At 35.8% G+C, this 13,757-nt stretch overlaps 1 protein-coding gene across 1 annotated transcript; it reads right to left on the reverse strand.

Moving 5' to 3' along the window:
• Window positions 1-226: 226 nt before the first annotated feature.
• On the reverse strand, window positions 227-6,177 carry LOC101268092 (uncharacterized). Its single transcript, XM_004237261.2, has 3 exons — window positions 5,923-6,177; window positions 370-729; window positions 227-286 (listed from the first exon to the last, which is right to left on the reverse strand). Exons 1-3 carry the CDS (start codon window positions 6,175-6,177, stop codon window positions 227-229), a joined length of 675 nt encoding a protein of 224 aa, XP_004237309.1.
• Window positions 6,178-13,757: the final 7,580 nt, after the last annotated feature.

Consider the following 13,757-nt stretch of genomic DNA (forward strand, 5'->3'; position numbering starts at 1 on the left):
CAATACTTTAAAGATATAGATCTATTCCGTTTTATTCTGAACTAGCCTATATTTCATTCACTCTACTACTCAAGAAAACTTAATCTCATGTATGCTGAACTCTTCATGTGCAAATACTCAAATTCCTTATAGGAATTTTTTCTAAGCTGCTTCTCTTAACATCTTTCTACTCATATGCATGTCTTTCTAAAATTGTTACCCATATTGACTTATAAATGCACTTAATCTAGTAGTCTGACTTCTCCTTCTTCGCCCGGTAATGCCATCCTTCCAAGTTCATATCAAGCTAATTGGATGAAACTTGAACCTTATTTAAGAGGCTCATCATTGACTATATATATTCCTTTCTAGGATATGTTGAATAGTCACCTCTCCAAGCCAACCTAACTTCTTTTGAGCATAATTGCAGAATGGGAGTAACTCAGGCTTCTTCACTTCATAATCCCCTAATACTTTATCATTCACTAACTTGAAATCACCATAAATTTGCAACTGCAATTGTTTGATATTAACAACAATTTCAAGACCGAGTAAAAGGGCATTATATTCAGCAACATTTTTGGAGCAATGTTGAGTAAGAGTGAAGGAATATGGTAGGACTTCTCCATATGCCGTGACAAACACTACTCCAGCACCAACTCGTTCACTATGCAAAACTCCATCAAAATACATCTTCCAACGTCGTATTTCAATTAATATTGCATCTTCATTAGGTAACTCATCAGATAACTGCCAATCGTTTCAAATTGGATGATTGTCTGAGAAATGTACTAGCACTTTTCCTTTTATTTGTCTTTTGAGATATATATATCATTTCAAATTGTTGAAATTGGAGATACCACCTTTCTAATTGATCACTCAAGACAGGTTTGGACATGAAAAATTTGATAGGATTTGCTTTAGACACAAGTCATACGATATGAGCTTGAAATTAATGTTTCATCTTTTGAATTGAGAATACTAAGGTGAGGCATAATTTCTCAATAGGTGAATACTTGATCTCATTTTGTGTCATTGTCCTACTCAAATAATAAAGGGAATTTTCTTTCCCTTCATTGTCTTCTTGTGCTACAAGTGCTCGTACTAACCTTTCTTGTGCGGCAATATATAATATGAATGGTTTTCCACGTATAGGAGCTACAAGTACTGGAGTCTTCATTATATAAGATTTTATGATTTCAAAATCATTTGTATAAGCGTAGTCCCATTCAAAGGGAACATCCTTTTTCATAATACGATTGAATGGTTTCCATCTGCCAGCTAAATTTGACGTAAACCTTCTAAGGTATGCCACTTTTCCCTGCAACCTTTTCAACACATAACTGTCTTTAAGCTCAAGAATCTTCAAAATAGAATCTATTTTGTCTTGGTCAAGTTAAATCCCTCTATGTCAAACAAAGAAACCAAGAAAGTTTCCAGAAGTATCCCCAAAGTCACATTTTAAAGGGTTCATTTTGAGTTGGTATCTTCAAATTCATTCAAAAACCATTCTTGAATCTTGCAAATGGTCACCCTTTTTTTTATTTCACCACTTTATAAACATAACATTCAACATTTTTATGTAGCATATCATCAAAAATATTTTGCATGGCTCATTGATAAGTAGCTCTAGCATTTTTTAAACCAAAAGACATTACCTTGTAGCAATATATGCCTTTACAAGTACGAAATGCAGTAAGTTCTTCATCTTTAAGTGCCATGAAATTTGATTGTATCCAGATGAACCGTTCATTAAAGACATTGTCTCATATCCACTCATGGAATCAATCAGAAGCTCAGGAAATTGAAAGAGAGGAGTCATCCTTAGGGCATGCATTATTAAGATCCCTAAAGTCAACACAAACTCAAATTTGGCCATTCTTTTTTCTTACCGGCACAATCTTGAAATCCATGTATGATATTTGACTTCACGGACGAAACATGCTTCAATGAGATTGTTGACATAATTTTCGATCAAACTAACTAGTTCAAGTCTAAATCGACACTGAGCTTTCAAGTCTAAGTCGAAACTGAGCTTTCTTGATAGGACGACCGCCACATTTCACAGCAAAATGATGAACTGCGACTGAAAGGATCTAATCCAGGCATCTCCCTGTAGCTTTAAGAAAATACATCTCTTAACTCGAGAAGAAACTCAATGTATTTCCTCTCTTTATCGTCATTGAATGAGACACTTACATATGTAGGCCTCATATCATCATCAATCCCAAGGTTCACTTCTTTTAATGTATCAATAATATTCTTCATCTCTTCCTCGGGTTCAGGGGGTGTATTTTTTGCGTCCTCATTTTTTTGAGGATCACCATCATTTTGAAGGATATATGTGAACATCAACAAAATTTTCCTCTATTCTTTCATGAGGTGAAGCATTTTCCTTGTCAAAATTGTAATGTACAGTGATGATCCTAAACATTATTCATCTTCGTCCCTCTCCTTAGTGTGAACTTTAGTATGTGTTCTTGTTCTCAGGACCTTACCACATGAAACTACAAGTTTTTCTTCCCGCCTCATTCTAGAAGGAATAAAACTAGGACAATTCTTGGGTGGACCATTCTGTTGACAATAAACGTGTCCTCCCATTTTTTACGATCTCTTTGTCATTTGTACTTCATATTAATCGGTCTCTAATGATCAAACAATGAAGTTTCTTGAGTTTACTCGGTTATCTGATTAAATACAAAAACATTAGAAGTTGGGACAGTAAGTCGATCAAACATAGAAGGACTTTCTTTAGACATTACTGGTTCTTCAAATATAGTAACGTAGTTAATGATCATCCTTATTATAAGGGTTCTTACTGGTGATGGTTGTTTGAAACGCAAGCCTTCACGTGATTATTTAACCATGTACCCTCTTTCCGTCAACATCCTTTGAGTAGAATTCAAGCCATGATTTGCCTTTTCAACACTTCATGTGGGAGCTTCCCTAATTGAGAGGTTTCATCGGGATTGTATCCCGTTTTCACCAATAATTCCTAAGCATTCGGGTAAAAAAATTAAACTGTACGCTTATGAGGAAGTGATTCATATGAATCATGGTTTGATGGATTGACAAATCCTCTAATCACTTTTGAAGGTGATTTGATTGAATAAATTTGTTTGATAGGAAATGTCAATTTATTACTATTCAACAAGAAGGTTGAATTTTGACCTTATTTGCCTTTGGGATATAATGAAAAGTAGGATATACTCTCTTAGATAAACATATCTCTCTTGCCTTAGGTACTGTGTCATTGCTAAAGGTAGTTGATTTTTTTTCGTGATAACCCCTATCTTTTCAGTTGCTATATCAAATCTTTTTGTGACATCAACCTTTCTGATTGGTATCGAGTTCTCAACTTGACTTCCACTAAGACTTGATCCTTTAAGTAGAACTTTGCATTTGCAAAGTGCATTTTCGTCTCGGTGAAAGGTTCATCATCAACGACTACCTTCTTTTGAATTCCATCTTCAAATACTTGAAACACTGATGGTACGTGGATGTGACACTAATTTATTCTCGTGGATCCATGTCGTTCCAAAAAAGATACTATAGGAGGTCTTTTAGTCAATAATGTGCATCATGTACTCGCATACATATCTTCCATTTTTATCTTTATTTTGATTCTAGCAATTGCTCTTTGCCCGCCTTGGTTGAATCCGTGAATCATTAAACAACTTTTAGATAATTCTTTCATCGGGATTCCGAGTTCTTTCTAAGTCTGAATAGGAAGGTTACTGACCCCAGAACCGTCATCCACTATAATCCTATTTACTTTATGACCACACACAAAAAATACCATATATAAAGGATGAATATGTGATGTTTCACCCAATAAAATGTTATCATTAGTGAATGTGAACTTTTCATCATAAGTATTCACTTGTTCTAAGAGAAACTCAATGGGATTTTCATACGATGGCTGTAAGGTTGGTGATGACTTTTCCCATATCATTTCTTATTTCTCAATGTTACAACATGAGGCCATGGTATCACAATGAGAAATCTTAGTGTGGAACCAACATGGCCAGAATTCGTGTAATGTCACCGGAATAAGCCATTTTTATAGTTATTCTCCATGACTCTCGATTGCTTCACTTTTTCTTCACTATCCAGTTTTGATTAGACTTTTAATTTTTCCTCTTGTCAATTCCTTGATTGGATATCTTTGTGAGTTCACTTTGCAGCATCTTCGTCATGTCACAAAAAAAAATCCTTCATCATCCGCACACTAGAATTTATTTTCTACTATAGAATTCCCTCTCATTATAGCCTTCTCCATAGATAGACGACACAATGATTTGCTGACATCTATTGGTTCAAAGTCACCAAATTTGATTATTATTGGTGGTAATGAGGGTACAACATCATTACAATTATGAACTTCTTTAAAGTTGCAAAGAATTGTGGGATCATGTGAGCCAAAAGTGATAGAAACTTGCATTTTCCTTCTCATCTTCAAGTAATATGTTTCCTTCATGAGCTAATTCCATGATCTTTTGCTTGAAGATGAAGAACTATTTAGTCGGATGACCCATCAAATGATGATATTTGCAGTAATTAGGATCATTAATCCTTCCATCTTTGTATGGGCACTTTATTTGAGATAACTCAATGAGTTTCAACGCAATGAGCTCTTCAATAATTGTTGGAACATTTGAATCCATCAATGGGTATTCTTTTTCTTCCATTTACTTCAAATATAACTTTCAGCCGGTGTTGTTTTGAGAAGTCGTGCTCTTCGCAATTGGTTTGTTACTTAACTTTATGGCAATTTCAAAGGTGTAGCCTTAACATTCATTGATTCTTTGTTTTCAGACTTGGATGCAAATTTTATCCCTTTCTTTACCAACACTTAGACTTTTCCTCTACGAGTTTCATAAATAGGTGATCCCTCATTTCCTCTTGAAGACATACTTAAATCCATATCATCAGATCATGTTGCTAGTTTCTTAAATGACTTGGGCTTGAAACCTTGTAAAATGTAACGAAGTCTCCAATGCATTCCTTGGATGTACATTTATATTTTAGAGGTTTCATTAAGATTATATTTTCAATTGAGACTCGAATTCCTCCATCGATTGATGAACTCAATGACATGTTCATCCTTCCATTGACGTGTATTTGTGAGTTCAATCATGCTCACAATGCATCACATGGTATAAAAACGATTGAGAAATGCATGTTCAAGTTGTTCCCGATCATGACCTGAACCAACCTCTAGGTCTGTATACCAGTCGATGGCATTTTCTTTCAAGGAGCACACAAACTTTTTAACCAGATAATCTCCATATTACCAGCATTATTGTAAGTTCCAACAAAATGTGCAATTTGTTGCTTTGGATTTCCCTTCCCTTTGAATTGTTGAAATTTTGGAGGTTGATAACATTCAGGCCTCTTCAAAACATTGATTCTTGGAGTGTATGGCTTGGTTTATGTAAACGATGACTTTGAAGGGACATCATATTTATATTTGAGAGTTCTATTATGAAGTCTTTTAGTTGATGAATGGGTATTCCCTCTTCAACAGATACTTACAGTTCCTCATCAAAATGTGTTTTCTTTTTAGTGGATTCTCCCTTTTCTTGCACTAATGGGCATTTTCCTTGTGCATGGATTGATCCTCACTCCATAAAATTTTCAACCCTATCCATGAACTTAACAATTCGAGATTATTCTAATCTTGCACATACTTTGTTAGACCTTCAATTGCCTTTGTCAAATTTGCCGATTGTTCTTCAACAAATAAGGTGTTAGTCATCATTGCTTGGATTCCCATTATGGGTGTAGAGTAAAGAAAGGATATTCCTTCAAACTTAAATCCGATAGGAACATGTTATGTGGAGTGGCTGGGGAAGATCTAGTGACCAAAACATTATCTTCATATTGAATAGTATGATCCTTTTAAATAAATAGACTGAGTTGGGCTAATGTTTTTTCAACAATCTCAGCTTCATTCCCTCCTTCTGCTAATTCATTCGGAGAGAATATTTCCCTCTTTGAAGATGGGAGATCTAGAATAGGAAGTGATATAGATGACATTTGAAGTGTTTGTTGTCGTAGTAAGTTTGCTCTGTTCGTAGTGATGGGCCTCAAAAATTCCATTGTAGCATCCACTTTGTTCTCCACTGCTGAGGAAAACTTGGAATCAATAGTCTTAACCAGAACAGATTTGGAGTTGAACTTCTTAGAAGACATCTTAGTATTCTTGAGAATTGATTATTGATATAAAGAGATGAGGGGTAGATATGGTCCCACTGAACGTGCCAAAATTTGTACACAACAAATTTTCAAGCAAGGAAAAATAAATAATCAAGACAAGAAAACATATGTAAAAAAATGTAGTATTTGATTTCAAACTACAGTGTGTTACAATCTCTATGATAATCCTCTGATTCTTCAAATAATATGAAATAATTAGGAATTGAATTTTATTTAGAGTCAAGGGCTTGAATAACTTGATCTTGAATATTGAATCTTGAATCTTGAAATTAGAACTTGAGTATGAATTATTTGTCACGAACACTTGTATAGTTATGACGAATAATTAGAATGAACAAGTCACTTGATCTTGAATATTGAACGTTGAACTTGCAGCTTGTAGAGAATTTGTAGTTTTTTTTATTCACGAGCTCTTTTCTTTCTACTTGTTCTTGAAATACCTCTCCCTCTATAAATAATGAGGACCCATATTTATAGTAGTAGGGAATGGTCTATGGTGTGATTTGACTGGTCAGTTTGAACTGACTAATCAAATTGCTCCATTAAAAGCTTTGATCTAATTGTTCATAACATGTCACTCATACACATGTCATTATTATAGTGGCTCATTTGATTTGACTTGGATTGCCACATAACTTAACAAATGGCATGATTTTAGTGAATGATTTGAATTGACTTGGATTGCCACATAACCTTGACACGTGGCATGACTTTAGTGGATTATTTAATTTGACTTGGATTGTCACATGACCTCCACTATTTTCTTGAATTTAATATAATGCAAATTAATTTATAAATTTAAATTTAATAAAATCTTAGTTCTTACACTTACTTCTTTGAGGTAAGTATTTTCATTTATATATATATATGAAAATACTTACCTCAAATATATATATATGGGTAGAATTTGTGTTCAAATTAAAAGTATTATATGTGTCACAAACGTATGATCAAGTTAAGAATATCTTCTATGCTTTAAAATATATTATTTTAGAATGTTCCGAGTTATTTTGAAAAAAACTCACAAACATTCTGAAAATATGTTAATATAAAAAAAATGTAGTTGTTCTCTTTGCATGTTCATATGGAATATAAATAATTTAACGTGGGATACACATCCAAAACACATTGGAGTAGATTACTAGAAAAATACAAAGAAAATATTGTGTATAAGGTAACATTAGTGAGATAAAACTAATTTCATGATCATGAACCTCATTAAATTCAATAAGAAGTATATATGATGATCTACGTAGAACATTCACAAAAGAATCTGCTAAGCGTATTATTTTCTTGGCCCTCTTTTTCATAAACCATTTTTAAAAACTTGTATGATTATATTCGTAAATGGCAAAAAATATTAATGTTGAATTTTTCGTAATATCACATTAATTTTCCTTTTTCTTAAATGGTAATAATATTTTCATACATGACATAATAGCAGTCCTATAATTGTTTTGCACAAGTGAGAAAAATAACGTGTTTTCACAATTATAACTTTTTATTTTTCTTGACTAAATGTGAAATATAACATGTATTTAATTATTTTTTCTTGACCGGTAATATGATTATATTCGTAAATGACAAGAGTAAAGTCTTCTTCTCATCTTAGAGAAAGTCTATTGGGAGTTATATTGATGATTGAAAAAGTTTATATGTTGTTGTAATGCTCTCCACACAACAAATGTCAGCAAACCTCACTATCCACTCCATACAGCTGACGTTGTCATAGCTTAAGCACAAACACTACGGCTGCCAACTCCAGATAAGGGGTTGGGTAGTTCGTCTAGTGGGTCTTCAACTTATGAGAAGCATAGTCAATAACCTTATCCTTGTACATCGGAACTCCACTCACGCGGCTCCAGAAACATCACAATACATACTGAAGTGAACAATATCTTCGGGTAAAGTTAAAATCAGAGTCAATATCAGTAAGGGCTTTAGATTTTGAAATCTCTTTTCAAGCTCATCATACCATTGGAAACTCACACTCTACCAAGTCAATCTATAGAATATATGCAATAGTGGAGACACCCTAAACAAATTCCAAGTAATAACTTTCAAGGCCCACATAACTTTGGGTTTTCATAATTGATGTAGATATGGGACAACCCATAACCACCTCAATCTTGCTTGATGTGCCCTAATACCCTTATTGACAGAACATGTCTATAATCAAACATTGGAAACAACATTCTCAAATTAATTCTCTTGAAAAATTGTTCAATCAACACAAAAAAACAATTTCAAAATTAACGTTTCGAAATTTAATATTCCAAAACATTACTCAAGGCTTTAAGAAGTTATTAGGGAAAACATTTCGAAAAAGGACTTCAAAATCAATTTAAAATTGCCATTTTAATTTAAATCTCGAGTTCTTAAAAAAATCGTCATCATTCACCATTCAAAATCTCATATTTTGATGTTAAAACCCATAAAAAATTGAAGTGAATTGAAGTTATACGATTATGTAAGCTTACCCAAGAGATTTAACAAAATCTTTCCATAATGATCACCAAGGACTTCTCACGATAAAAAAAAGAAAATAGAGCTTAAACCTTGAAATTTGGTGGCCAAAAAATCCTTTCAGGTGTTGAAGAAGTGACCCTCAAAAACCTCAGACATCAAAAAAAGGAAGTCTCTTTCGCTAAAGTGAAGGTCGCTTAACTGATAGCTCTTTTGCTTAAGCTGATACGCTCAAATTACACATCTCAAAAGAAGTATAAGCGGTCGTATAATGTAAAGAATTCTACTACTAGGTTCGGATGAATCCCACGATGAAAATGGTGTAGACTTAACTTGAAGGTACAATTACTTCTACTTAGTCAAGTTTTTTCCGAAAATTCGTAATTAAAGAAGGGTGTTTGTGTACCAAACTCCTTTAATATCTATAAGTAAAAAAAGTGACAGATTGTACAGATTTAGTTTTTATCAAGTTGTGAGAAAAAATAGGGTGTATGTGGGTGATACACCCTATTTTTCCCTACTATTTTGCATGCTAAGTGATAAGCTATGTATCCCTAAATCCTTGGTCCAACATTTAAAGAATTTCACCCCATACCTTGGTCCAGCAAAGTGTGTATAAGCTACTCACCCTTAACTTTACTTCATATTAAGCATCAACATAGATGTTCGACTTAGTTATTAATTCGCACCAATCGAGCCTAGCCTATTAGATAGTATCCCGCTAAATATATATTGATAATTATTTTCTTATTAATACCTTCTTTGTCTGGAAACTAGAAACAAGGCTAGTACTATCGCTTGCACTCGTTGAAAAGGCATCTAAAGGAATGAAATATAAATACATGCAATAACCTATTGAGAATGGTTAATAAGTTAGGTTCACTTTGTTAATAACCCACGGTTCCACAACCCCAGTAATGTAATTAGTTATCCATGCATATAAGTACACAATTCATAGTTGTTAAACAACTAAACATGAACTTACTTTGACAATTCGAAGAAAATCCAGAAAACCAACTTGAAATAATAAGATAACACTTGAAAATGAAATCTACAAATTGAATTACTGCCAAAGTTGCAAAACTAATCTCCAAAATAAAGTAAGAACAATAATAATAATGTCTAACCTCAAAAATGAGGTTTTAAAACCTATTTATAGAAAATATTGTCCTAAATAAAAAGGAATTAAAATAAGGAAAGTTTTTCAGAAAACGCGATTGTAATCGACGACCCCCACAGACGGACCGTCAATTGTCCTGTCAGCCCAGACTTAGAATATTTTTTTGTCCTAATCAATCGGCAGAACGACAACACGGTTCATCGATGCATCGACGGTTTGTCGATTCCTTCCGTTGCTGCATACTTAGATATCTCCAACTTCGGGTAATGGAATATCTATAAACTCGTCGACGATTCAACAAAATGGTCAATCGATCAATCAACAGACCGTCAATTCTTTCCGTAGTCCCACACCTGGTCAAATTTCCCGAGTTTTCTTCAGTTGTCTGAACTTCGATCGAGGGTCACCCTCTATGGATCATCAATGGAACGATGGACCGTTGATGGACTTCACGGGTCGCCTTTGCAATTTTTTTTTGTTGCCTTTAATGTTTTTGGTTCCGGACATCTTTCCTGCAAACCAAAGATAAAAACATGGTAAAGCTACTACAAAAAGTCTCTATGTAGACACAACTCTCAAGGAAAAAGAAATGAGAGTACCAAAAATACCAGTACATCAACACCCTCAGCTTAAATTCTTTGTTTGTCCTCAAGCAACACACTATGACTCAACACAACACTTTGTACAAAAGTATACTCTTTTAAGCTTCCTTAATCACATGGCTATCAGTACCAACTTTTTCTTTTGTTTTGTGCATGCTTACTCTCTTAGGTTCGACAAGTTAATTCATGTGGACCAGACCATCACACAAACTCAGTGTGCACAGTATCCTCTAATCTTATACCTCTCACCAAGGTACCAATTTTACGACATTGCAACTAGTGCCCTCACTTCGAAAGAAATCCTCATATTTCACACGGTGATTTATCTTTGGGTACAAGGATTGTTATTCAACACTCACACTCAAAACAAATTCACACCTCGTTAGTACTCGTCGTCACGCTTTCCCTTATTTTAACTACTTAGTTCACCACATTCGACTCTAGGATCATGATAGGACTTTCTTTGCTTGTAACATGGGCTTAGGGTCACGTATGGTACATATGGGCACATTTTAGTGACTTTTTGCCCTTTTTGACATTACGGCTAAGGGTACTACCTCTTTCACTATCTCTTAAGCCCTACTTTTCTTCTCTTTTCATCTTTACCTTGCTTCCTTATTTGTTCTTTCTTGAAGTGACTCTTACTTCTTTTTGTTCAACTATTCTCTTTCTTTCTCTTTTTTTATTCAATTGATAATTTTGACTGAGTCTCCTCCCTTGATAACTTTTCTCCTTTCTTTTCACATTAAACTCTTTTGATACCAATTTTAGGTCATCACTCATAATAGACACCCTCAACTAATTGTTTTGCAATGAGTAAAGGGTGCACATTACCCATGGTGAGGTAAGGGCAAGACGAGGTCAGTTTTTGCATTAGTCACCCTTAACTTTGGCTTTTCGCCTAAATCAAGGTGCACATGTCCAAGGAGGGACCAGGATCAACACATTTAACCCATTAGTCTTGAAGGTAAGTTCATAAAATAATAGTTCTATTAGAGGTTCAACAGATTTGGCTCAAAAAGGGATAAAACTTTCATTTGGTTAACTTGACTTTAGGCTTGATGATTGCTAATTTGAACAAGGGCCTATGATCCTTTCCTAGTTGTCTAACACAGACTCCTTTTTGTAGGACCAGCTGTGCAAGTTTTATCTAGGTACCAATAGTGGAACAATCAAAACTCCTCACACTCTCTTGACACTTCGTTGCCCTATCAGATTGTCAGGCACATAATTTGGGTGTTCTTTTGAGGTTCATGTTGTGGGTGCATATATATGTCATTATTAGAGCCAACACATTCAATTTATTACACCTTATTCATGCAAGCATTTTCTTAGGAAGGGATATCATTTATACTTAGTCATCATGCTTCATATTTCATGCTTTCAGACTTTGTACAAGTTATGACATGTCGGTTCAACATTAAAGTAATTAGTATCTTGGCGAAAAAAACCCATAGAGAGGATCGTGAGTTGGAATACTCATACTTTACCCTAACACTCATGTTAATTTACCCCACCCCCCCCCCAAAAAAATAACATGTAATTGTCCCATTGAATAAGAAATATAAATATAAAGTGGTAGGTGAAGCAAACTTCAGATGCATGATAGCGGCAATCAACAAGTAGGCAGGTCCAGTTTCTCAGAACCCACATTATCAAAAGTAAGGACACCTTCAGTGATTTACACTGCAATCTTTGCACCATCAATGGTACTCATCTAACTGGTCCCTGGTCTGGAGCTAGATGCCCCAGGAGCAACCTCTCTAACCCTCATCTGACGGGTTTTATCATCAAGAGGCTCTCCTCACAGCCTCAAGGTCTGTCTACTCCTTTGTCGCAAATAAATCCTCACCCTCAATAGTGCGGCTATAACGGTTCTTCTTGACACGACCACATGGCTCAAGCGGTGACTCAGTAGGAGATGCGAATAGTGAAACAAATAAAGTGTCCCTGCAAGCTTAAAGGGTGTAGTTTTGGGATCTGTCCCCATCATCGTCAGAACGTTGTCTACATCTGCCTTGAAGCTCGCCATACCATCCTGAAGAGTAGTCAAGTCAATGGTGGGAGTTGGACGTGCAAGCACCCAAAGATCAAATACAAGAACGCGCTGGTCAACCGCCTGAATCTTTTACTCTCTCTATTGGGCCACATTCTTCTCAATTCGATCCTCAGCCTCAATGACCGACTTTTGCATCCAAGGTTTCATGTGATGTAACAGGATGGGCATTTGGGCCTCTAACTTCTGGACCCTTTCCAAATAGACCAATATTGCAGATGGTGGAGTAGAGTGGAAGGAATTGGGTGCTCTACTGGCGGCATGGGCGAACTTAGTCGAAATGGTGTCAGCGGGCTCTGAAGTTGTAGGGTCATCCCCTTTGGCTAACTCTACTGTGTCTGCCAAGTTCTCATTCGGCGGTTGCAACTGAAATCTGAGCCCTCTCCGTGGTGCCACTACATTAGCCTCATCATTAATGAGACCTATATTAATTTTTCCACCCGAATTGCAGAGTGTATTAAAGTGCCAAGTTGGCACTCTGGCATCCTTGCATAGATGGAAGATTAGACACGCAAATGGTTAAGTAGTGGAGGACTTGAAATCCCTCTCATGTATCACCATAATCAACATTTTTGTGAAGTCAATCTGCAAATTTTCAACCAAGCATGCTACCGGGGTACCACTCTATCCCAAGTAAGAATACTATGAGTTGCCATCGAAAATAAACACCAACGGACTAATATCCATAAGAACTTGACTGTGAAAGTGAGGTTTGCCTTTTTTATCAGCCCTTTTGGGTCTTACACCAAATCTGCTCCTTTACCATCGATGGACAGGTGCTGAGCAAGCCACTTCTTAGCTGCCTCTCTCTGCTCCAAGATCCACTGAAACTGGACTCTTTTAACCATCTCCAACCTGTAATCAATCTTCGGAGTAAATATATATCGGGTAATATCATTAGAGGTGTCATACATGAAATAGCAGATGGTGATTGGAGAAATATACACCCGGCAGCCTCGAACTAGCACTGTGTGAGCGGGTCCTGCATGGCAGGTCTCGCCCTCCAATACTGATAACCTCTAAGAGCCGTGACATAGGAGGCGTAGAACTCTCAAACAATCTTCTCTCGATATGTCCCCAGACTCTTAGCCATCCATTCAAGCCTATGGTGGGTGCATAACTCAACACATTAGGAATGTGAGAAGACTACCTGTAAGAACTATACGCTCAACCATCACAAACCGGGTCATCACCCCTTGTCATTGATCACCTTGGTGTCCTTATACACCTGATACTGACCATCTACACACCACCAGTTTGTCTCCTCAACAACTGGTGCAGGGACATCGGCTGGGGTACCATTGCAGACTCT

Source organism: Solanum lycopersicum, chromosome 4 (genome assembly GCF_036512215.1).
Source record: "Solanum lycopersicum chromosome 4, SLM_r2.1".
NCBI lineage: Eukaryota > Viridiplantae > Streptophyta > Magnoliopsida > Solanales > Solanaceae > Solanum > Solanum lycopersicum.